We start from the raw sequence: 24393 nt of genomic DNA on the forward strand, positions 1-24393 counted from the left end.
ATACTGAGTTAAAGACCAGACTGAACTACATAGTGAGACCTTGTCGAGGGGAGATTATATATATATATACATGAATGTAGCTTAAGGGTAAAGTGTTTGTCTAGCATGCCTTGGGTTCAATTTTGAGTACTGCAAAAATAACAACAAAAAGACTACATCTCTCAAGGTCACTGATGTAGCTCAAAGTATAAAAATTCAATATATTCTGGGCCGGGGATTTAGCTCAGTGGTTCCACCACCTGCCTCGCAAGCGCAAGAACCCAAGTTTGATCCCCGGTACCAAAAAAAAAAATTCAATATATTCTGTAGAATTACAATCACTACTATTTTGGTAACATTTTTCAATATAGTATAAATAAGGGACTCTAAACAAGGTGTGGTGACACAGGCTTGTAATCCCAGCGCTTCAGAGGCTCAGGCAGGATTGCCTTGAGTTTGAGGCCAGCATGGGCTCCATAGTGAGTTCAAGGGTAAACTTGGACTACATAGCAACTCTGTTTCGAAAAAAACAAAAAGGGAGGGTTCTCGCCAGTGTCGTGTGTGTGTGTGTGTGTGTGTGTGTGTGTGTGTGTGTGTGTGTGAGAGAGAGAGAGAGAGAGAGAGAGACGAATGAGTGGGTGTGGGGGGCATTGGGCTTGTTGTCATTGGTGACTTCCCCCTCCCTCCGCCCCTCCCCCTCCCTGCCACTGCTGCAGTGGCCACTCCCTGGGCGGTAGGAAATGAACCATAAGGATGACATTAAGGTGGAGAGCAACGCTGACAAATGGGCTCATCATAATGCACTGGAATGAAAACATAGGGACCACATCAAAGACAGCTTCCACAGTTTGCGGGACTCAGTCCCATCACACCAAGGAGAGAAGGCATCCAGGGCCCAAATCATAGACAAAGCCACATAATATATCCAGTACATCTGAAGGGAAAACCACACACACCATCGATGACCTCAAGCTGCAGAATGCTCTTCTGGAGCAGCAAGTCCATGCACTAGAGAAAGCAAGGTCGAGTGCCCAACTGCAGACCAACTATCCCTCTTCAGACAACAGCCTCTACACCAATGACAAAGGCAGCACCATCCCTGCCTTCAATGGGGGCTCAGACTCCATCTCAGAGTCGGAGCTCAAAGAGACCCAGAGCAGGAAGAAACTCGGGATGGAGGCCAGCTAAGCTGCGTGGGGCAGGCCAGCTATAAGAACTGTCTCTTCTCACTCATCTCCTCTCAGTTCATCATTAGAACCTTTGGAACCTTATAAGAGACTTTTTCTTTTTTTTTTTTTAATTTTTATTTTTATGTAGGCGCTCTTGGACAACATCTCTTGTTCTTCTTCCCCATTTTCACTATATTTTTAAATGTATTCCCTTCAGGGATTCCCTGCCCTCACCAGGAATTTTTAAACCAAAACACCCCAACTTGGCAGCTTTTTCTGTGGAGGACAGAGGACCAGCTGGACCTCCGAGCACACAGCACCTGGCCTGCCCACCAGATCCTCCAGCCCACCAGGCATGTGCCTGGAGGACCCTTACCCTGCAGCCACTCCTGGTCCACCTCTCCTTGATAGACTGTGAATCTGTGAACTGCTTTACTTCAAGAAGGTGACTGGTTTGGAATAATCAGAACTACCCCCTCTCCTCTGTAAGGATTTTTTTTTAAAAAGCTATTTATTGCTCCTGTTGAGAGACCAGGTCCTTGAAGAAGTGTGAGGTATAAAGGAAAGTGGGGATGGGTTTGCAGAGTCCATGGCATGTTTCACTCCTGGTGTCTTGGCCACTGATTTTTTTTTTGGTACCGGGGGTCGAACTCCAGTCCTTGCGCTTGTGAGGCAGGTGGCGAAACCTCTGAGCTAAATCCCCAGCCCCTGGCCACTGTTTAAGCCTGCAGAGCCAGCCTTGCAGAGGGCCATGTGACAATTTCAGTGTAGACTGAGAGATGCAGCCACCAAGGAGTGGTAGGGGGCGGCTATGAGGGAGTGGGAGTAGGGGAGTATTGGGTGGGGTAGGGGTTTTATATTGAGGGCCAGTGATGATGTTTTGATATTTATTTCCTGCTACTGAAACTTGAATCTGAGTGAGTATCCCTGTTTCTGATAATGTCAGAATAGCAAAGTGACAGATTCATAAAGTAATGATCAAATCTTGCTTTTCTTTTCGTGTGTATTTCTAAGAAATAGAGCCAACTGATTTTGTAATATAAATACCAAGAGCAGTTTAGCTGGTACTAAACCCACACCCCAGTGTGGCTCTTCCCCTCCCCTCACCCCACTTTCTTTCTCCTATCCTAGACCCTATCTCTATTGTGTGATCCAGCCCTGGTTCTAGCTGTGGTCAACAGATCCCAGTGAAGGGGTATTGTGTGTTTAGGCCTCATTTCTTTGTCTTTTTCCTACTCCGCTCCTGGCATTTGCCGATTTCTACTATATACTCTGTAGTCTCCATCTCTGTTTGATTCCATTCCATGGAAATAACAAGTATGTTGTACATACTGCTGAATAATTGTCTTGCAAGTTAAGGCGTCCCCCTTTACTATAAGACTATAAATAAAAACTTATTTTATCCTTAAAAAAAAAAAGAAAAAACCAAAAATGGGACCGGGGATGTAGCTCAGTGATGCCATGCCTGCCTGCCAAGCACAAGATCCTGAGTTCATTCCCAGTACAAAAAATAAAAAATAAAATAAAGGACTCTTCATATAACTTATTACAATCACCTGAAAAATACAGATTTCTTCAATATACCTCAAACAGGATCTCCAACAATCTACTTTTAAAGACAGTAATGCAGCCTGAATTTGGGAACTACTACAAAGATCTCTTAAAAATAAAAGTTTTGGGGCCCAGGGATTTAGCTCAGTGGTTCCGTCGCTTGCCTTGCAAGCACAAGGACCCGATTTCAATCCCTCGTACCAAAAAAAACCAAAAAAGACAAAAATAAAAGTTTTGGGTTGAGAATGTAGAGTGCTTCCTTAGCACATACCAGGCCCTGATTTTGATCTCCAGCAATACAAAAAAGGTATGCTACATGTTTAGCCAGGTCAAGAAAAACAGGAGTGTTTTCAAATATTTCTTTCAGAATGCTGGTAAAATCCTCTGATTATGATTCATTTTGCTGGATGCTGGAGAAATTAATACAGTTGTGGCATTTACTCTGACCACAGAGAATAATCAGAACCCAAACAACAGCTCTGTAATAATTATCTGGAACAAAAGTTTAAAAATAATGATCAGGTACATCATCTTTCAGGAAAAAGTATTTTCAGCCTGGTCAGAGCAGTCATGTCATAAAAGTTCTACTATTTTCTTTAGAGAAAAGAGGCAGTAACCTTCTTCCTGCAGTTAAATTGAAATAACTGTTTACTGTTTTCCCAAAAGGCATGACCTCACCAGGCTCTGGACATAGTCATCATGGACAAATAAGCAACTGCAAAAATTGACTTGTAAGGTATTAAAAGTGAAACTTCATTCTAAAATACTAAGACTTACTCAAACTCCCAAAAACATTAATGGTTTTTTTTCTGAGACTAGATAGTTCAGGTTGGCTTTGAACCCACTATATAACCCAGGCTGGCCTTAAATTTGTGGCAATTCTCCTTTCTCAGTCTCTGTGGAGCTGGAATTACAGGTATGTACCACCATGCCTGGCTCCACATAAACTTTTTAATGTGTGAGTACGATTATAATGTCAGCTTTTCTAGGGTTTTTTTTTGGTATGGGGTGTTGAACTCAGAACCTTGCTTTGTACTTGCCAGGCAGGCGTGGTGCCACACTAAGCTAAATCCCCAGCTTTTATAGATATTTTGAAAAGCACAATTTATAAACAGTTAAGAGCAGTAAATTGCTTAAACTATTTTTAAAACACTATTTTAATCTTGATCATTAAATTGCAGGGTTGGGCCAGGGATTTAGCTCAGTGGTTTCGCTGCCTGCTGTGCAAGCACAAGGACCGGAGTTCGATCCCCGGTACCAAAAAAAAATAAAAAAAAAAAATAATAATAAATTGCAGGGCATACTCTATAGAAAAATTTATATGAGAATTAAAACAAAAAAAATTTTTCTATCAGGCGGATATAAAGAACCTAATAAAGGAAAATTTTGTTCTAGTTAATAAAAATTAAAATTCTATCAAAATCATCATAGCCAAAAAAAATAGAAAGGAATGCTTTCTACTGAGGGCAAAAAAAAAGATGTATATGATGAATTACCAAAACTGAATTAATATACAGAAATTCTAAATAAACCAATATCAGCCAATGAAACTGAATATGCAATTAAAAACCTACCAACAAAGAAAAGCCCTGGCCATGACGGATTCACTGCTGAATTGTACAAGAAATTTAGAGAAGATCTAATACTGCTACTCCTCAAACTCTTTAATGAAACTGAAAGGGAAGCAATATTCCCAAATTCATTCCTGGAAGCAAGTATCATCCTGATTCTAAACCAGACAAGGATCCAACCAAAAAGGACAATTACAGGCCAATCTCCCTAATGAACACAGATGCAAAAATCCTCAGTAAGATACTGGCAAACACAATGCACCAAATCATCAAAAAGGTTATACACCGTGACCAAGCTGGATTTATCCCAGGGATCCAGGGATGGTTCAACATATGCAAATCAATAAATGTACTACAAAAAAATAAAAAAATAAAAAAATAAATGTACTACACTATATTAACTGAGCCAAGGAAAAAAACATGATCCTCTCAATAAATACAGAAAAAGCATTTGACAAGGTCCAACACCCATTCATGATAAAAAAAAAAAAAACCTACAAAAAATTGGTATAGATGATCTTTATCTGAATCTGATAAAGCCATCTATGACAAACCAATGGCCAACATCATACTAAATGGACAAAAACTGAAAGCTTTCACTCTAAAATCAAGAACAAGAGAAGATGTCCACTGTCACCACTTTTATTCAATATAGTTCTGAAAACACTAGCCAGAGCAATTAGGCAAGAGAAAGAAATAAAAGGAATGAAGATAGGAAAGGAAGAAGATAATTATCATTATTTGTGGATGACATGAGACTCTAATAGAAGACCCCAAAAACTCCACCAAAAGACTTTTGGATTTGATAACCAAATTCAGTGGCATAACTGGATACAAAGTCAACACTCAAAAATCAATAGCATTCCTATACACAAATAACAGACTCATGAAGAGAAAAATTAGAGAAACAGCATCTTTCACAATAGCATCCAAAAATGAACTACCTAGGAATAAATCTAATAAAGGAGGTAAAAGACCTCTACTTTGAAAACTACAGTACTCTAAAAAAGGAGATTGAAGAGGTCATCTGAAAATGGAAAAATATTCCTTATTCTTGGATAGGAAGAACCAATATAGTGAAAAACGGCCATACTTCCAAAATTGTTATAGAATTCAATGCAATCCCAATCAAAATCCCAACAGCATATCTCACAGAATTAGAAAAAAAATCTTAAAATTCATTTGGAACCAGAAGAGACCTAGAATAGCAAGGCAATTCTGGGCAACAAAGGCAAAGCAGGGGATATCACAATCCCTGACTTGAAATTATACTACAAAATTACTGCAATAAAAACAGCATTAGGGCCAGGGATTTAGCTCAGTGGTTTCGCCACCTGCTGCGCAAGCTCAAGGACCCAAGTTCGATCCCTGGTACCAAAAAAACCCAGCATGGTACTGGCAAAAGAACAGCTCTGAGGATCAATGGAACAGACCAGAGGATACAGAAACAACTCCAGACTTACTCAACCACCTTATCTTTGACAAAGGAGCCAAACACCTTCACTGGAAGAAAGATAGCCTCTTTAATAAATGGTGCTGGAAAAACTGGCTTTTCACATACCAAAGAGTGAAACAAGAGCCATATCTTTCACCATACACTAACCTAAAATCAAAATGGATCAAAGATCTAAATATTAAAACAGAAACACTAAATCTGCTGGAAGAGAAAATAGGTAGAACTCTTGAGGACACAGGAGTAGGCAGAGACTTCATGAACAAAACCCAGACCGCACAGGAAATACTAAAAAGAATCAACAACAGGGACCTCATCTTACTAAAAAGCTTCTGCACGTCAAGAGAAACCACCAACAGAGTGAAGAGACAACACAAAGTGTGGGAAAAAATTTTTTACCAGCTATTCATTAGATAAAGGACTGTAATCTAGACTATATAAAAAACTCAAAGAAAATCAAACCCCCCAAATTTAAAGACCCAATCAAAAAATGAGCATCTTGCCAGGGATTTAGCTCAGTGGTTTCGCTGCCTGCTGTGCAAGTGCAAGGACCTGAGTTCAATCCCTGGTACCAAAAAAAAAAAAAAAAAAAAAAAAAAAAGAGCATCTTGGGCCAGGGATTTAGCTCAGTGGTGACACCACCTGCCTCGTAAGCACAAAGTCCCGAGTTCCATCCCTGGTACCAGAAAAACAAAACAAACAAACAAACAAAAACTGAGCATCTGAAATGAAAAGACATTTCTAAGATGAATAAGTAGAAACAGCAAATAAATACATGAAAAAATGTTCAGTAACACTGGTCATTTGAGAGATGCAAATTAAAACAACTCTGAGATTCCACCTCACTCCAGAAATAATGGCTGCTAGCAGGAAATCGACCAATAACAAATTCCCGTGGGGCTGTAGGGAAAAAGGAACCCTTTTCCGCTCTTGGTAGGAGTATACACTGGTGCAACCACTGTAGAAATCATTGTGGAGCTTTCTCAAAAAACTAAAACTAGATATACCTCTTCTTGGTATCTTCCTGAAAGAATTAAAAGCATCTTACCACAGTGATACACGCACACCCATGTTTATAGTGGCACAGTTTGTAGTAGCTAAATCTTGGAAACAGCCCAAATGCCCAATCAACTGATGAGTGGATAAAGAAGATGTGGGTTTTTTTATACAATGAAGTACTACTCTGCCATAAAGAAGGATAAGCTTGAGACATTTATAGCTAAAGGGATGTACCTTGAGACCATACTCCTAAGTGAAATAAATCGGACACACATGTATAAATATCGCATTGTTTCTCTGGTGTGAGAAGCCAAAAGTAGAAATAAGGACTGAAATGTATAATGGATGTTGGGAAATGGGAAAAAAGTGTTCAAATGGGAACGGGAACAAGGGAGGAGGGAGGGAGAAAGGAAGGAAGGGACAAGAAAAGAAGTGAAAATAGGGAGGGGAGGGCACTTGAGGGGGAGAAATGGGATAAAATAAAATAAAATTTATTTTAAAAAAAGAAAGAGATGTATAGGATATGAAATTCTAAAATTATTTAACGGGGAAAAATTATTTCCAAAAATAAACTAGCCACTGTCTCAAATAATCAAACACTTTAAGTGTCTCAAATATCAGTATACTGTAGTAAACCAACAAGATTGTATTCTAATATTCCCTTAAATGAGTTACATAGTAATCATTAGATAGCCTGAATTACTATACATCAAGTCAAAAAAGGGCATCTTAAAGGGGACAGTATTATGTGATGCTACATTAGTAAATCTAATCAGTATAGGTACCCAATCAGATCCAAAATCCTCAAGTAAATTTTCTAGTTTTGTACTTAGTCTTTAAAGTCTCCTCCTCAATAACCTCTTTCACTCCAGAGTTAAGTCAGTACCTCTTGAAGCAAGATACTGATATACCATCATCAGCCCTTGAGACTCCTAAGATTCTATGTCATTAATTTTGTTACAATTTTCTGTATACTTAATTTGCAAGGAATAATGCAGACATGATATATCTTGACTCAACAAAAATAATTTATAATTAAAGATAATTTCAGTTAAGGAGTAAAATTTGTCAAAAACATGAGGTTTCTGGGCCGGGGATTTAGCTCAGTGGTTTTGGCGCCTGCTGCACAAGCACAAGGACCAGAGTTCAATCCCCAGTACCAAAACAAACAAACAAACAAACAAAAACATGAGGTTTCTGGAAACTCAAGCAGCTGAAAGTTTTGGTTGGCATAGAGAGTTGTAAAAGGTTAGTATTCTAGGGGTAGTTCATAAAAAATTAAGAGTGTGTCTTGTTAAAAAAAGTTTCTCAAGCTATCTAAGGTAAAGAAATTTGGTTGGTTTTTTTTTTTTTTTTTTTTTGGTTTTTTTTTGAGACAGGGCCTTGCTGTGTAGTTCAGGCTGGCCTTTAACTCATTATGTAGCCCAGGCTGGCCTTGAACTCACAGTGATCCTCCTGCCTCAGCCCCCCAAGTCCTGGGATTACAGGCGTGAGACACCATGCCCAACCAAGAAATAATTTTTTTTCTCTCCAATTCAAAGGCAAATACCTTTGTAATATAAAAATAAATCATTGGTAAAGAAAAAGACATACAATGCATAAGCCATCACATTACAAGAGGAGTATCTAAACATGTGCTTTCAATTCTGCACTTACCTTATCTCAAACTGACAGTAGTACAGGGATTATTCTTTGAAAAGTAATGTCAGAATACACTTACTATGTTTGTACATGTAACAATAGATAATCTAAGAATTCACACTAAGAATTTTAAATTACCTTTTCCTATAAGGACTCCAATTTTTGAGTCCAATTTTTCCCCTGGATCACAACTTCTTGTCACTAACTTGAGAACTGGAAGAAAAGGTCTAACATCGCAAAGTCTTCGTGTTTCATCTTCAAGTTCCTCATATACAGCAGTTTGATTCACACATGCAAACATATAGGAGTCAATGTCCATAAGCAGGTTAAACATTGGGTAACTGTGCACTTGCTTCCATAACATCTGCAGGAACAAATGACACATTATCTGGAATGGAAACACTGGCATAACTGTAACAAACATACCTGTGCAAGGATACCTACTACAGCAGTGTTTGTAAAAATAAAAAATCATGTGCACAAATCAAATGTTTAGTAATGACAGACTGGCTAAGTCAATTACAGAATATTATAAAATTAAGAAAATAAAATAGAAATACATTCTTACATGGAAGGCCACTGCAAACACATTTAAGTTTTTGTTTTTTAAATGGCAAAGAATAAACATACATATGGTATTATCCTTTGTTTGTAAAATAATATAACCACATAGAACATAAAATGTGCATTACAAATAAGACTATTAAAAGCAAATTATTCATGAAGATTAAGAATCAATAAGGGGGGGCCACAGATGTACTAGCTCCATGGTACAGTACTTGTCTGGTATATTCAAGGCACTGGAGTCAAATCACAGTACCACAAGAGAGAAAAGAATTAATATTTTTATATTTAAAATTCCTAAACATTATAAATAACTTCTAATAAAAGAGTAAAAATTTAAAGCATCTTCATACAAAACTTAAATTATGTTTGCCCTATATTCTTTTTTTTTTAACGTCTTAGGATCCCCTATTTTTTTTTTCTACTCATAAGAGGTATATTCTTACTAACATTGACCTTTCAAAATGAGCACAAGGGGGCCAGGAATTTAGCTCAGTGGTTCTCCTGCCTGCCTCACAAATGCAAGGTCTCGAGTTCAATCCCCAGTACACAAAAAAAAGAAAGAAAAAGAAAAAAATGAGCACAATTTTTCATCATCTCCTCCCATGTCTCTGGATGATATAATGTAAAAGAGGTTTGTCATACAAACACAGTAACACACACAAAGAAGGGTTACATAGTTTGACAACAGCCAGTAAAAAACAAACAAACAAAAAAACCCAGAGGTACAGATAAGACACCTGGAGTAAAACTTGTGGTCAACCCCTAGACTGTCTGATACAGGACAAATGGGAGGGGCTGGAGATGTAGTTTAGTGGCATAAGTGAAGCCCTGGGTTGGATACCTAGCACCACAAAACAAACCAACAAATAAATTGAGAAAGTACAGGCAACAAAGAAAAAAAAAGGAAACAGGACTTCATCAAAGTTAAAAATTAACCAGATACAGTGTACCTGTACACCTGTAATGCAGCACTCAAAACTGTGCAAGTTCAACACCAAGGTGAGGGTCTAGGATGTAGCTCAGTAGTAGAGCACTTGCCTACCATGCATCAGGCTCTGGATTTGACACATAACTCCAATAAACAAACAAGCAAACAAATGCCCAAACACAGAATTGCCATATAATTCAACAAATCCCACTTCTACCCAAAAGAACTGAAAGCAAGGATTCAAACAAATATCTGTACACCCATATTCCCAGTGGTATTATTCACAATGTCCAAAAGCTGGAAACAACCGAAAGGTTTATCAACAGACAAATGGACAAACAAAATGTAATATATATATATATGTGATATACACACACATACACATATATATACACACACATATATATAATGGAATATTATTTAGCCCTAAAAATGAATGAAATTAGGATGCACGCTACAACATGGAAGACTGTGAAAACATAATGCTAAGTAAAATAAGCCACACAAAAACAGACAGGTATTTGTTGTAGGATTCTACTTATATAAGGTGCCTAGAATATGCAAATTCAGAAACAAAAACTAAAATACAGATCATTAGGACCTGGAATATAAAGAGAAATTACGGTTATAAAGTTTGAGATGATGGAAAAGTGCCAGAAAGGGATAGTGGTGATGGCTGTCTAGCATTGTAAATATGTATCTATTGATGCTACTATGTTTCACAATTAAAAAAAAACAGTATCAACAGTTCAGTGTCAGGAATAGCCAGAGGCTATAAAATGGAAATGAGGATTGGCACATTTGATATGTCCATAAAAAGGGCATGTATCAAATTGATCACATGATTTTCATTATAAACATTTCTACAACAAAATGACATTTCCCCCAAGTGACAGAAAATAAGCTAAGTCTTCAGAAATTTGATCTTTAACATACCTGCTTAATATAGGAAATGGTAGCTTCCCGTGGTACCTCCAACTGGATATAAATCCCAGTGGGTAAAAGGAAATCCACAGCTATGGAGCCATCCGAAGCTATTTGTGAATCTACTGCCCAGATGTCAAGGATGTCTGCCATAGCAGGAGGCATTATGAAACTGAAGCACATTCATAACCAAGCGGCCCTGGAAACAAATAAGTCAAACACAGTAAAATAGTCATTAGCTAAACTGTATATTAAAGTATGGTAAATCTGCTAGGTATAGTGTAATACCAGCACTCAGGAGTCTGAAGCAGGAGGATCACAAATATGAGGCCAGCCTGGGTTACACAGTGAGTTCAAGATGAGCCTGAGGTACGTAGTAAGACTGAAAGAATAAAGCAAAGCAAAGCATGATAATTCAGGCATTGTGACAAATGCCTGTACTCCCAGCTGTTTGGGAGGCTGAGGCAAAAGGATCACGTGAGCCCAGGAGTATGAGGCTACCTGTACAACACAGCCACCTGCTCAGAAGAAGAACAGTACAGATATAAATATACGTGAGACAAACACAACAATCTGTAACTAGTCTTTGGATTTTAATATAGCCAATTATAGGAGGCCAATTAAATAATGTAGTATTTTAAAAACAAGAGCAGCCAGACATGGTGGTAGATGCCTCTAATCCCAGCACTCGGAAGGCTGAGGCAGAGGATTGCCATAAGTTTGAGGCAATAAATTATTTAAATATGTTTTTAGTTATCACTTCATAAATGTTTTATATATATATATACACACCATTTATTCAAACTCAAGGTAAGTGTATGACACATCTGAAAGAACTATAGTTCAGCCAGGCATGGTAGTACATGCCTTAATCCCAGCACATAGGAGGCTGAAGCAGGAGAATTACCATAAATTCAAGACCAGCTTGGGCTATGTACTAAATTCAATGCTAGCCTGAACTGTATGTATAACAAGACCTTGTTTCAACAAAACAAAACAAACAAACAAAAAACCAACTATAGGGTAAGAATTACAGGGTCTTGAGAAATTCAATTAACCACTCACCAATTGATTTTCTCCTGACTATATCTTAGGAAGTATTACATCCATGAGCTGAGTTTTTCTCTGCAAACTCCAATGAAAATGGTAATCAAGAAAGCTCAAGGCTGGGGATTTAGCTCAGTGGTTTTGCCACCTGCTGCTCAAGTGCAAGGACCTGAGTTCAAACCCCAGTACCAAAAAAACAGAAAGCTCAATACTTAAGCATTGGGGCTGGGGATTTAGCTCAGTGGTTCCAGCGCCTGCCTCGCAAACACAAGGTCATGAGTTCGATCCCCAGTACCAAAAAAAAAAAAAAAAAAAGCATTAAAAAGACCCATCCCTCAATCCAGGTCACAGGACCCTTCAGGATATGACTCTGGTCTCTTTCTCCTTGCTTTTACCATCACTCTACAACCCAAGACCTCGTGCCTTAAGTGCATTTGCTTTTCTACTGCTAAACCTGTGTTCATATGAAAAATACTCATATTAAACCCCAACCCAACAAATGAAACACATATGTGCACACACTGTGAGTTCTTTTTCACACATTCACAATGGGGCTGTAATTCGTAGGTCTCACTGCCACTGCCAGGCAGCTCTGATTTGAATTCAATCATTCCCACCAGCTTGAACCACCAGTGGTATAGGCATGACTATCCCACTGGCCAGCTTGTACCACTTGGGGGGGGGGGGTCTCTGATTACAATAATGCCAAAAAAAAAAAAAAAACACTGACTGGGGCCAGGGATTTAGCTCAATGGCGCCTTGCCTGCCTTGTAAGCGTAAAGTTCTGAGTTCGACCCCTGGTACCAGAAAAAAAAAAAGGCATTGATTTAGCAATCCAGATGTCATCATATTACAGTTCCTTAAGGAAAACACTACAATGGTGTAAAAAATTGTAATACAGCTAAACTTGTGGTACAGTAGTTGTAAACATTCATACACACACCAGCAATGGGGTGCTTGTAAAATTTCCTGTTGTTTTTTTTTAATTTCCATGTTTAAATTGAGAATAAGCTGGGTGTGGTGGTGCACATCCGTAATCCCAGCGCTTAGCAACTGAGGCAGAAGGACTGCTTCGAGTTCGAGTTCAGCCTGGGCTACATGGTGAATTTAAGGCCAGCCTGAATCATATAGTAAGACCCAGTCTCCAAAAAAAGTTTTAGAGAATAAATTATTGATAAAGTACTCATGAATATAAATACTTTTCATTTAATAAAATAAATTTGTGAGTTGGTTATAATAATTTTTAAATCGGTATAAATAGTAATATTTAATTGGAGCACAGGGTGCTGCCCACCCGCCTTGTCCTGGGCTAGTGCTCCACCTGCTGTGCAGAGAAGGCTGGGTACCTGGGTCTGGGCTGCTGTGCTCTTCGTTCTCTTGGCCCAGCTCCTATTCTAACTGACTGGGATCATCCTGGTTTTGGTTACTGTTTTGCCTAAGATGGGAAAAACAATAGGGAAGAATAAGTTTTAAGTAGAGGGTGAAGTGTGGTCATGAGAACATGGGGAAGTTGTGGTTGCAACCTGGGAATGGCTGCTGTCTTAAGCAAAAGACATTAAAATGAACTAAAGGGCCGGGGATTTAGCTCAGTGGCACTGTGCCTGCCTTGCAAGCAAAAGGTCCTGAGTTCCATCCCTGATACCAGAAAAAAAAGGAAATTACAATAAAATGAACTGAAAGATTAAAAAAAATTTAATTTGGGCAGTAATTATTCAAATTCAAACAACCAACTAGATTTGATCTTTTATAGACTTTTTATTAATTTTATTAGTAAAAAGACCAATAAAAGTGATTAGATCCATTTGTACCACCACTGGTACAAGTCACCTGATGGGATAGTCATGCATGTACTACCGGTGGCTCAAGTTGGCAGGAATATGTTAAATTAGAAAATCATTTAGCAATCCCCAATGAAATAATGGGTCTAGACATTGATCATTAATCACTGGATGCTAAAAACAATGATGAAGTGAAAGGACGATGAAGAATTTTACAATGAATGTATCTTATTGACACCACCTGAATCTTCTGATCAATCCTATCATCACCAAAAGCGGGAGCACCAAACATGTTTTTCCTCACAAAATATAACAGGAAGTACTTACCACTCTATACTTGGCTTCAAACAAAACAAAAATGAACCTGACTCCAAACAAGCCTCTACAGCTGATCTACATACCAGTTTGCAGTAAGTAGAGGGAGAAGCTAAACACTTCAAGGAACCAATCAGCCAAGCAGAGAATATGGGATCTTAAATAAAACTAATGATACAGTTTCTCTAGCTAACAAGAACAGAGGTTATAAGGAGTAGTGGGAGAAGAAAAGAGCCAGATCCAGGCCGGGGATTTAGCTCAGTGGTTTTGCCGCCTGCTGCTCAAGTGCAAGAACCTGAGTTCAAACTCCGGTACCAAAAAAATAAAAAATAAAATAAAAGAGCCAGATCCAATGTTAATTTGAACAAGTCAATTATAAAAAAACTCTTTGAAACAATCCAAAGAAATTTAAATATAGATGGACTGTAATAAATATAATAAATATAAAATAATACAAATATAATAAATATAAATATAGTTCTTGAAGTTTTGGCTAGAGCAATTAAACAAGAGAAAAAAAATACTAAAAAGGATACAAACAAGAAAGCAAAAAAAGTCAAATTATCCTTGCTTGCAGATGATATGATCCTAAGCCTTTAAAGGACTAAAGACTTTGAAATCTGATCAATGAATTCAGCAGTTTATCAGGATATAAAAATCAACATTTAAAAATCAATAGCTTTACTATACACCAATAACAGACCAGCTGAGAAATCAGGGAAACAACCCCATTCACAATAATTTCATCATAAAACAGAAGCAGATGACTTCTACAATCAAAATTTCAGAACTCTGAGGAAAAAAATGAAGACATCAGAAAATGGAAAGACCTCCAATGTTCGTGGATTGGCAGAATTAATGTCAAAATGGCCATACTATCAAAAGCGATGTAAAGATTCAATACAATCCTCATTAAAATACCAATGCCATTCTTCACAGAACTAGAAAAAAAAATCCTAAAATTTATATGGGAGCGGGGCCAGGGATCTGGCTCAGGGGCACTGTGCCTGCCTTGCAAGCTCAAGGTCCTGAGTTTGATCCCCGGAACCAAAAAAAAAAAAAAAAAAAATTTATATGGAAACACAAAAGACCCACAATAGCCAAAGCATCACAATACCTGATTTCAAACTGTATTACAAAGCCATAGTAACAAATACAGCATGACACTGGCACAAACAAAGACACATAGACCAATGGAACAGAACAGAAAACACAGAAAAAATTCCATACAACTATAATCATCTGATTCTGGACAAAGGAGCCAAAAATATATGTTGGAGAAAAGGCAGCCTTTAACAGATGGTGGTGAATATTCACTTGTAGAGGATGAGCCTCCTCTCTCACCCTTGTCACTCGCTATAGAAAAATAAATTCCAAATGGATAAGAGTCCTAGGTTTGTTTGTTTGTTTTGGTTTTTTTTAAAGAGACCTAGGTTTAAAACTTGAAACTTTGAGGGCAACACAGTGAGGAACTGGGGGAGGGCGGTGGGGAGGACGGAGGCCCGCGTGGCTCGTCGCAGACAACAAGGCGGCAATGTCCACGAGCCAAGCGAGTGCCTCAGCAGCAGCTAGTGCCCCAGCGGCAGCGGCGGGGCTTAGTGCACGGCAGGACGGCCTGCGGCCAGCAGCGTAGGAGCAGCAGCATCAGAGGCGGTGGCTCCAGCGTGTCTCTCCCGCAGTCTGAACCAGGGGAGGCCTGGCGGTCCCGGTGGCTGAAGTGGCTCTGTTCAATCACCAGAAAAGTCATCATTGTTGGGTTGGATAATGCAGGGAAAACTACCATCTTTTACCAATTTTCTGTGAATGAAGTTGTACATACATCCCCTACAACAGGCAGTAATGTAGAAAGAGATAGTGGTTAATAATACGTGTTTCCTGGTGCCGGATATTGGTGGCCAAGAATCTCTTCACTCTTCCTGGAATACATAATATACTAACACAGAGTTTGTAATAGCTGTGGACAGTACAGACAGAGGATTTCTGTAACTAGAGAACTCTACAAAATGTTAGCTCACGATGATCTAAGGAAAGCTGGACTGTTGATTTTTGCTGTTAAAGAATGCATGACTGTAGCAGAAATCTCCCAGTTCTTGAAGTTCACTTATATTAAAGATCACCAGTGACATATCCAGGCATGCTGCGCTCTTACTGGCAAGGGATTATGCCAAGGGCTTGAATGGATGATGTCACAATTTAAGACTAAATGATCTCTACTGATCTCTTCTCATAGACTTTATATAAACAAAGTGCTGGACTTTACCTGAAAGCTATAAAACTTAATGGTCTAAATATATTTATAATAAACTGATTTAAACTTTTTCTAAAGACGAAAAATTAAGACCACTTATTTGAAAACAAGGAGGACCAGGGATTTAGCTCAGTGGTTCCACCGCCTGCCTCGCAAGCACAAGGTCCCAAGTTCGATCCCCGGTACCCAAAAAAAAAAAAACAAAAACAAAAACTGAAAACAAGGATGAAGTTTCACCTTCCAATGTGCTTTCTCATTAATTCCTTCCAAAGTATGCTATTAAAGCTGTGATTGATATTTTTCTCGTAATAAATCCTCTCAGGACATTGTAGAACCTATCGTAAGTACAAAGGGAGAGGAAGACATTTTGAACTTTAAAGAGCTTTATTGTCAGTAAAACCCTCCCTAGTTGAATGTTGTTCTCTTCTTATTCCATCAAGTCAAAATACAAATCAGCACATACTTTTTCCAGTATTTTGAAATATAATGTTACTTACAAAAAAGCATTTTGCGGGCTGGGGATTTAGCTCAGTAGTTCCGCTGCCTGCCTCGCAAGTGCAAGGACCTGAGTTCAATCCCCAGTACCAAAAAAAAAAAAAAAGTATTTTGCTTATGGCTGTATATGTACTGTGTACATACCTCAAGTTCAAGTTAATGGCTTTGATTTATATTCTAAGAAAAGCAAATAACAAAAATTAATATCTTTCGTTGTTACCATAATGAAGTAAGTACTGGCACTGGGGCTAAAGTGCTGTTTTGTACTTTGCTCCTATGTTATCTGTATTGTACTAACTAACCCTCCCAAATCATTGAGCTGCTCTTCAAAGAGAGAGAGAGAGAGAGGGCGAGAGAGGGAGGAAGGAGTGAGCGAGCTTGACATAGCATACCTATTTTTTGTTGCATACTAGCACACATGGAAACAGCCCAATCGAGTAGAGTGTCAGATTCTTGGCTTGGTATTACTAATGGACCAAATTGCACAGTGAAGATTTACCACATTTATTCCTTTTGTTGGTTTTCTAAATTGCTGAATAAATTGTTAATCTATTAATCAGTTGATCATAAATTGTGATTAAAACTATCCAGTGATTTCTTAATTGAAAACTATTACGTAAAAATGTCTATCCAGAGAGGTAAAACTCTAAAACTACTATTAAACAATTTATCTAAAGTCTTTTTTACTAAATTATATGCCAAGCAATTAAAGTGAATTTGAGAGTATGAGTAAAGCATACTTTCCAAGCAATACTGGTAATTTCTTAATTTGGAAATCTCTTTATTTTAGGAGTTGGAGTAGTTTGAGATTTTGTTCCTGTAAGTTCTCTTATATTTTCTTCCACCACATAAATGCACTGCTTAACAATTATAAAGTGCAATTTTTTTTTTTTTTTTTGGTACCAGGGATCAAACTCAGGTCCTTGCGCTTGCGCTTGCGAGGCAGGCGGAGGAACCACTGAGCTAAATCCCTGGCCCAAAAGTGCAATTTTTTAATGCCTTTGTGAATTTGACTGAGAAATTGATTGACATGGTATATTATCTGTACTAAGAAATAACTTGACCTAAAACACCTTTTATATTTGCATAGGGTTTTTTGGTTTGTCTTTTACTATCTTTAAAGGTGTTTCTGTCATAATTATAAACAAAATTAACCTGTGTTAAAACATATTTTTGGGTACTCTATTCATACATCTTTCATGCTCTGAAATTTTGAAGGTTAATTCAGAATGGCATGTTAGAGAATATTCAAGAAAAATAACAACTCTTAACACCAGCTTTTTAAATTTCAGTGAAGGTTTTGGTAAAGAATAATAATAGTACACACAATAAAAGCATTGATGAAACTTTGAAAGTTTCTTTCTATAAAATATAAATTACTCAATATCTAAATCCAAACTAGACATGGAAGATCAGTATTAACGATTGATTTTTGTGTTTTATATTTGTTTTAATGTTCAAATGCAGATAAAACATTTAATATTTGTCAACATGCTTTTACAAAGTAAATCTTAAAGTACTAAAAAAAAACAACTTGAAACTTTGAAGCTGCTAAAAGTAAACACAAGGGAAACACTTGAAGCCATAAGCACAGGCAAAGACTTCCTAAATAGGACTCCAATAACACAGGAAATAATAATAAGAATCAACAAATCTGACTACATAAAATTAAAAAGTTTTTGCACATCAAGAAACAGAGTGAAGAGACACCCTACAGAATGGAAGAAAATCTTTACCAGCTATTCCTTTCACAGAGGATTAGTATCTAGAATATAAAAAGAACTAAAAAACACCACCAAAATGAAATAGCCCAATCAAAAATGGGCAAATGAATTGAAGAGAAACTTCTAACAGAAGTACAAAATTGACAATAAGTATATGCAAAACACTGAAATTCCATCTTACTCCAGTCAGAAAGGTTAAAGAATACAGGAAACAATAACTGTTGGCGAGGATGTGGGGGTGAGGACTTCTACACTTCAGGTAAGAAGGTAAATTAGTACAACCACTATGAAAATAAGTATAGAGGTTCCTTAGAAAACTAAATATAGAGAGCTAGGCGTGTAATTCCAGCACCAGGGAGGCTGAGGCAGGAGGACTGCCACAAGTTCAAATCCAGCCTGTACTACAACACAGTGAGACTCCTGCCCCCCCCCCAAAAAGCTAGCATGTGACCCAGTTATGGCACTCCTTGGTACATACCTGAAGGAATTAAAGTCAGCATACTACAGGGATACTTGCATACCCATGTTTATTGTGACACAATGCCCAATAGCCATGGAAAAAGCCAAGACTGCCCACCAACAGATGGGTGGACAAAGAAAATGTTTATATACACACAATGGCATATTGCCTAGCTACAAGAAAGAACAAAATTCTGTCAATTGCAGGAAAACAAATGGATGTGGAAACCATCATGTTCAGCAAAATAAGACAAACTCAGATAAATATCATATGTTCTCATTAACATGTGGAATCTGAGAGATGACAAGAAAGTAAGACAGATTAATATTAGACAAGTGGAAAGGAATAAGAAAGAGGTGGGAAGAGCATAAGGCAGAAAATGGGGAGATGGATTAGAGCAAAATACACACATTAACAGAAAAAGAAAATACAAAAAACGATTGTAAGCTCCCCACAGACTCAGACCATGATGGGGGGTGGGTGGGTGGGGCCTGAGGATTGAGGACCATGCTTTTTAAACTACTGTCTCTCATCAGTGCATAAGGAGAGGACCCTATATGCTTAGAAACTTTTGAAAAACATTCATAGAAATGAACAAAGTCACCACAAATGTGATTTGAGTCATTAGTCCTGAAATCACTTTAGGTGAATCACTTCAGAGTACCCTTTCTAAGCTATTTTCAATGAAGGAGCTTCTGACTTGTCAGTAATAGATATTCAGTAAATATCTGCTGAATGAAAACATGATTCATCAAATTAAAGACCATGCTTTGCTTACATTCAAGTACCACCATGCAAAGACAGGAGTCAAGCCAGCTCCTGAACAAGTCACAGCAAGTACTGTACTATATACTGTATCTTAATCAAGAGTTGCCAACAAAAGCTAAGAGGAAAAGGAAATTAGCAAAAAAAAAAAAAAATTAACAATTATGAAACATCATCCATCTGTCAGAGAATTACATACTACTGGTTTCTTCAACACAAGATTTTTTTTTTCTTGCAGAAGACTAGGAATGAAAACAGAGCCTTCACACTGAGCTACATATCTAACCATTTGTTTTTATTTTGAGACAGGGCAGCACTAAGTCACTAATTTGCTCAGGGTGAGCTCAAACTTGTAATGCAACTGCCTCAACTTCTCAGAGTTCTGGGATTACAAGTATGCACTGCTATGCCTGGTTTCAACAAGACTCACAACTGAAATAAAACCACTCAATGAATAACAATAGTAACATAGGAGTATGAAACTTGAAAAAAAATCTCTGGAAGCCAAGTATGGTGGCCTACAATGCCAGCACTCCTGAACTTGAGGCAGGAAGACTGTGAGTTCAAGGCCAGTCTGAGCTACACAGTGAATTCAAAACCAACCTGTACTACACACCAAGACCCTGTCTGAAAAAATAGAAAAGGGGCCAGGGGAGGCATCCTAAAGTGTAAAGTCCACAGAAGCCCCTTTTCAGAGACTGAATGTACATTACTGTACCACCATTCGCACCCGACAGCATCAACTTCCCAGATATGGAATTCTAAACTTCTGGGCTATTAGAGGAAAAAGCACTAAGGTAGACTTAAGGATTTTGAGATGAAAAAAAAGTGACAGAAGTATGTAAAAATCAAAGCAATATTTGGCTGAGGTGTAGCTCAGTGGTAGAGTGCTTGCCAAGCCAAGCATGAGTGAGGCCTCCTAAGTTCGATCCCCAGTACAGAAAAGGAGGTGGGTGGAGGGGGGCAGGGAAAGGGAGAAACAGAGACAGAGACAAATTCTTTTAGCCAGGCATGGTGGTACATGCTTATAATCCTGGCACTATGGAAGGATCATAAATTCAACCCAATATGGGCCACTAAGCGACCTAGTGAGACCTGGTCTCAAAGTATAAAAGAAGGGCTAGGGATGTAGTTTACTGTTAAGGTCCTGAATTTAATCTGTAGAGGTTTGTTTGTTTGGTTGGTTGGTTTTGGTTTTTTGAGACAGGGTCTCTGTGTAGTTCAGGCTGGCCTCAAGCTCACTATGTATCCCGGGCTGGCCTCAAACTCACAGTGATCCTCCTGCCTCAGCCTCCTAAATTCTGGGATTACAGTGCCACCACACCTGGAAATCTGTAATATTTTTAAAAACCAGTATTTTAAGAACCAAGATACATCATGTAAAGGTACAAGATCCCAATGATGAATGTAATTGTATTGTATACCTAAAATGTACCAATAAACTTAATCAATAATAAAAAGCAGTATTTTACAAACACACAGATACAATGTCATTTTTTCTACAACTCAAGGAAACTGAAATAATTTAACTCAGAAATCATATAAATCTATTCATATATGGTTTTATAACATTTCATTCTATACCTTGAGTGTATTTTTCCATAAATGAATAAAATAGTTCTGATTAGATCATCATTTATTATAGATCGAGCTTTGCCTAAAGCCACCAAGTTTCCAATCTATAAACTCCTGGCATGTGATGAGGAACCCAAAATGGGACTCTTACTGAGTTGTAATCCCAGGTATTTAAGAAAATAATGTATTTTCAACTAATGTTAGGACCACAGAAGTGCTTATTCTCAGGATATGGAACCTTTCTTAAATTCAGGAAAGCTGGGGAACTTCTAAATTGTCAAAAGAATAGCTATTGGGTTGGGGAGTTAGCTCACTGGTTCCACCACTTGCCTCAGCAAGTGCAAGGTCCCAAGTTCGATCCCCAGTACAAAAAAAAAAAAGCTATTGTTTTTAATATAAAGAAAATGAATATAAGTACTCATTTCAGGAAAATTCACACATCTACATTTATGTTTTATGTACTTTTCTATATTTTACAATAAAAGTCTTAAATTTTTTTTAAAGTGGCAAAACACACTGCAAAGACTAAATATTTTTCTTATAATCTCTCTCCCTCTCTCTCCTCACTCTCTTCTTTTCTCTCTCCTTCCCTCTCCCCTCCTTGCCCCTCTCTGCACTTTATGCATACAAAGCAGGCATTTTATTAATGAGGTGCACCCAAAGCCTCTTGTGACATCTTCAGACAGATCAGAAAGGAAAGTTTTATTCTTTAGCTTTAAGTTGACAATGCTTAAGGATGGAAAAAAAAATCTTTTCTCACTTACAAAGGAATATCAATCTCTACATTACATTCCCTATCTAAAATTTCAAGGAGAAATTCCTTATATCAAACTTGTCAACTGATTCAGAAATATTCTAACAATTCAATAAGACATTAAAGAAGACTATAAAGCAGTGCTAAGTTTGAATAACTAAAAACATTTTTCCCAATGAGGGGTAAATTTTCAAAGGGAATATTATAACATTACATCCTCTACCTTGATATTGTATATTAACAATTTAATAAAAATTGAGCCAGACTTTGCAAACATTCTAGAAAGACTGTATCAACTACAGTCAAACACGTTTGTCCTTGTGTATCACTTTAATAAAAGCATTTCTAATACACCAGTTTTCAAGGTTTCAAGCACTTTAGGCTACTAGAATGGTTTTCAACCCTGTCATATTCCACATTCCCTTTAAAAACAAATAATTTGTGCCGGACATGGTGGCACAAGCTTGTAATCTCCCAGCATTCTGGAAGGCTGAGGCAGGAGGACTGTAAATTCAAACTCACCCTAGACAATTTAGCAAGAGTCTGTCTGAAAACAAAAAATTACAAAAAAGCTAGGATTATAGCTCAGTGGAAAGCCCCTCGGTTTAGTCTCCAATACTGCCAATGAATTAAAGTATATACAAAAAATACAAGTACAACCAAATGCATAGAAACCAAGGCTGGAAAACCAATATAGTTTAAAAGTAACTAAAAATAATGTTTCCAATAAGGACATACAGTTTATATACTCTTTTAAAGTTCTATTATTCTGGACGTTTTGGATCCAAAGGAAGAACTAAATCCTTAATATGTCTCGGTTCACTAGTTTTTTGTTGTTGTTTTGCTACTGTTGGGGGGGGGCTGTTTTGGTCTTTTGAGACAGGGTCTCACTATGTGGCTTAGGCTACTTTTCAACTCACTATGTAGCCCAGGCTGGCTCAAACTTAAAGTGATCCTCCTGCTTCAGCCTTTCCCATGCTGGGATTGCAGGCATGTGCCACCACACCTGTCATTCTTAGTATTTATAAACTACATTCTTATTTTTTTTGTTGTTGTTTTTTGCTTTTTTGTTTTTTGAGACAGGGTCATGCTATATAGTTCAGGCTGGCTTTGAACTCACTATGTAGACCAGGCTGACCTCCAACTCGAAGCAATTCTCCCACATCAAGGCTAGGATTATAGACATGCACCACCACAACCAGCCTCACATTCTTAATTTTTAACCTAACTATAAATAATGTATATTATTATTACTCAAAATGCCTCTATAAAACAAGTTTTAAAATTATAAGCCAGTGTTCATTTTGGCAGCACATATACTAAAATTATAAGCCAGGTTTATTTCAGTGTTTATGAATGCACAGCAATTTTTAAAAACCACAACACATACATTTAACATAACAAAATGACTTCTGTACTACCCTAAACAGACAAAATTAACTCTTATCTTGCTCAAGGAATTCCTCTCTATTTTTAAAAACTTTTCCCCAATTGGCTATCTATAATCCATAAATAGCTCTAGCCCATCCAAATAAACTCCCTGTAACATTAAAATCCAAATTTAAATAAGTAATATGTATTACTTAAATTTCTCTTTGGGGACGGGGAGAGGTTGTCATCTTTGAGTCTTAAAAGACAAGCACTACAAAATAAACTTTAAATTTAATAAAGGACTTATCTCAGATAAAAATATCCACTAAGTAAATGTTATTTCTTCTACTCATGAAGAAAGTCTAAATTTATAGGAGTCATTATGTACATATTTGAGTTTTTATTCTACAACTATCTCTTTTAATGTGGTATAAGGCTGATCAGTATTCGGCTAGATCCTTTTGATAACAGTTTCAATCTCTGAGCTTCATTTCACTAATTTATGAAAAAGAATAATACCACCTTAAAGAATTTGTGTAAAGATTATACAAAACAGCACATAAAGAACAGCATCTTACATAGCATTTTACATTCAAAAGGAACTCAATAAATGAAGACTAATATTGGTTTACCTAAGGACTAATATTAATATGACCTATTTCTTTCCTGTGCAAACAACAGTCATGTCTCTTATTCACAGCATATAATCATCAGCCCTGATTTCTAGGTGTGAAAGAAATCAGAGCAATGATTTCTCAAAAAGTGACCACCAGTTGCCTTTCAGGTGATTTAATCACATATATTTCCCAAATTAATCACAGTTTCTACAGAAATCCCACAAAATATTTCTGCACTAGCAGAGCTGTGTTAACTTCTTTTGGATAACATTCAATTAATGAGATGCTGTGAGTCTTAGCAAAGGTATTTTTACTTCATTTCTGTTATGCTTTTGTTAGATATTTTACTGTTTTTACTGTGTTACATCATTTATTTAGGATGAAGGGATCAAAATCAGTTCAAAGGCCAGGTGTGGTAGCACACCCCTGTAAACCTAGCACTCGGGATTACTGATGCAGCAC

At 37.5% G+C, this 24393-nt stretch overlaps 1 protein-coding gene and 2 pseudogenes across 6 annotated transcripts in view; 2 read left to right on the top strand and 1 right to left on the bottom strand.

Annotated features, from left to right (window-relative positions):
• The window catches only part of Pik3cb (phosphatidylinositol-4,5-bisphosphate 3-kinase catalytic subunit beta), a 172754-nt gene that overhangs the window by 92297 nt on the left and 56064 nt on the right, over positions 1-24393 (bottom strand). For 4 of the 6 annotated variants that reach the window (XM_004834330.3, XM_087186229.1, XM_021249649.2 and 1 more), the window contains 2 exons: positions 10795-10981; positions 8502-8727 (listed from right to left, as the gene is read on the bottom strand). In XM_004834330.3, the coding sequence (XP_004834387.1) occupies positions 8502-8727; positions 10795-10965 (397 nt within the window). In that variant the 5' untranslated portion in view covers positions 10966-10981. Of the gene's footprint in view, positions 1-8501; positions 8728-10794; positions 10982-11070; positions 11171-16407; positions 16506-24393 lie in introns of those variants that run through there. The other 2 variants (XM_087186227.1, XM_087186228.1) reach the window with 2 other exon arrangements.
• LOC101714888 (protein max pseudogene) lies at positions 606-1855 on the top strand (annotated as a pseudogene).
• On the top strand, positions 13966-16129 carry LOC101723856 (ADP-ribosylation factor-like protein 5A pseudogene; annotated as a pseudogene).

Source organism: Heterocephalus glaber, unplaced genomic scaffold (genome assembly GCF_053883595.1).
Source record: "Heterocephalus glaber isolate CG9 unplaced genomic scaffold, H.glaber_assembly_v1.0 deba00001504, whole genome shotgun sequence".
Lineage (NCBI taxonomy): Eukaryota > Metazoa > Chordata > Mammalia > Rodentia > Bathyergidae > Heterocephalus > Heterocephalus glaber.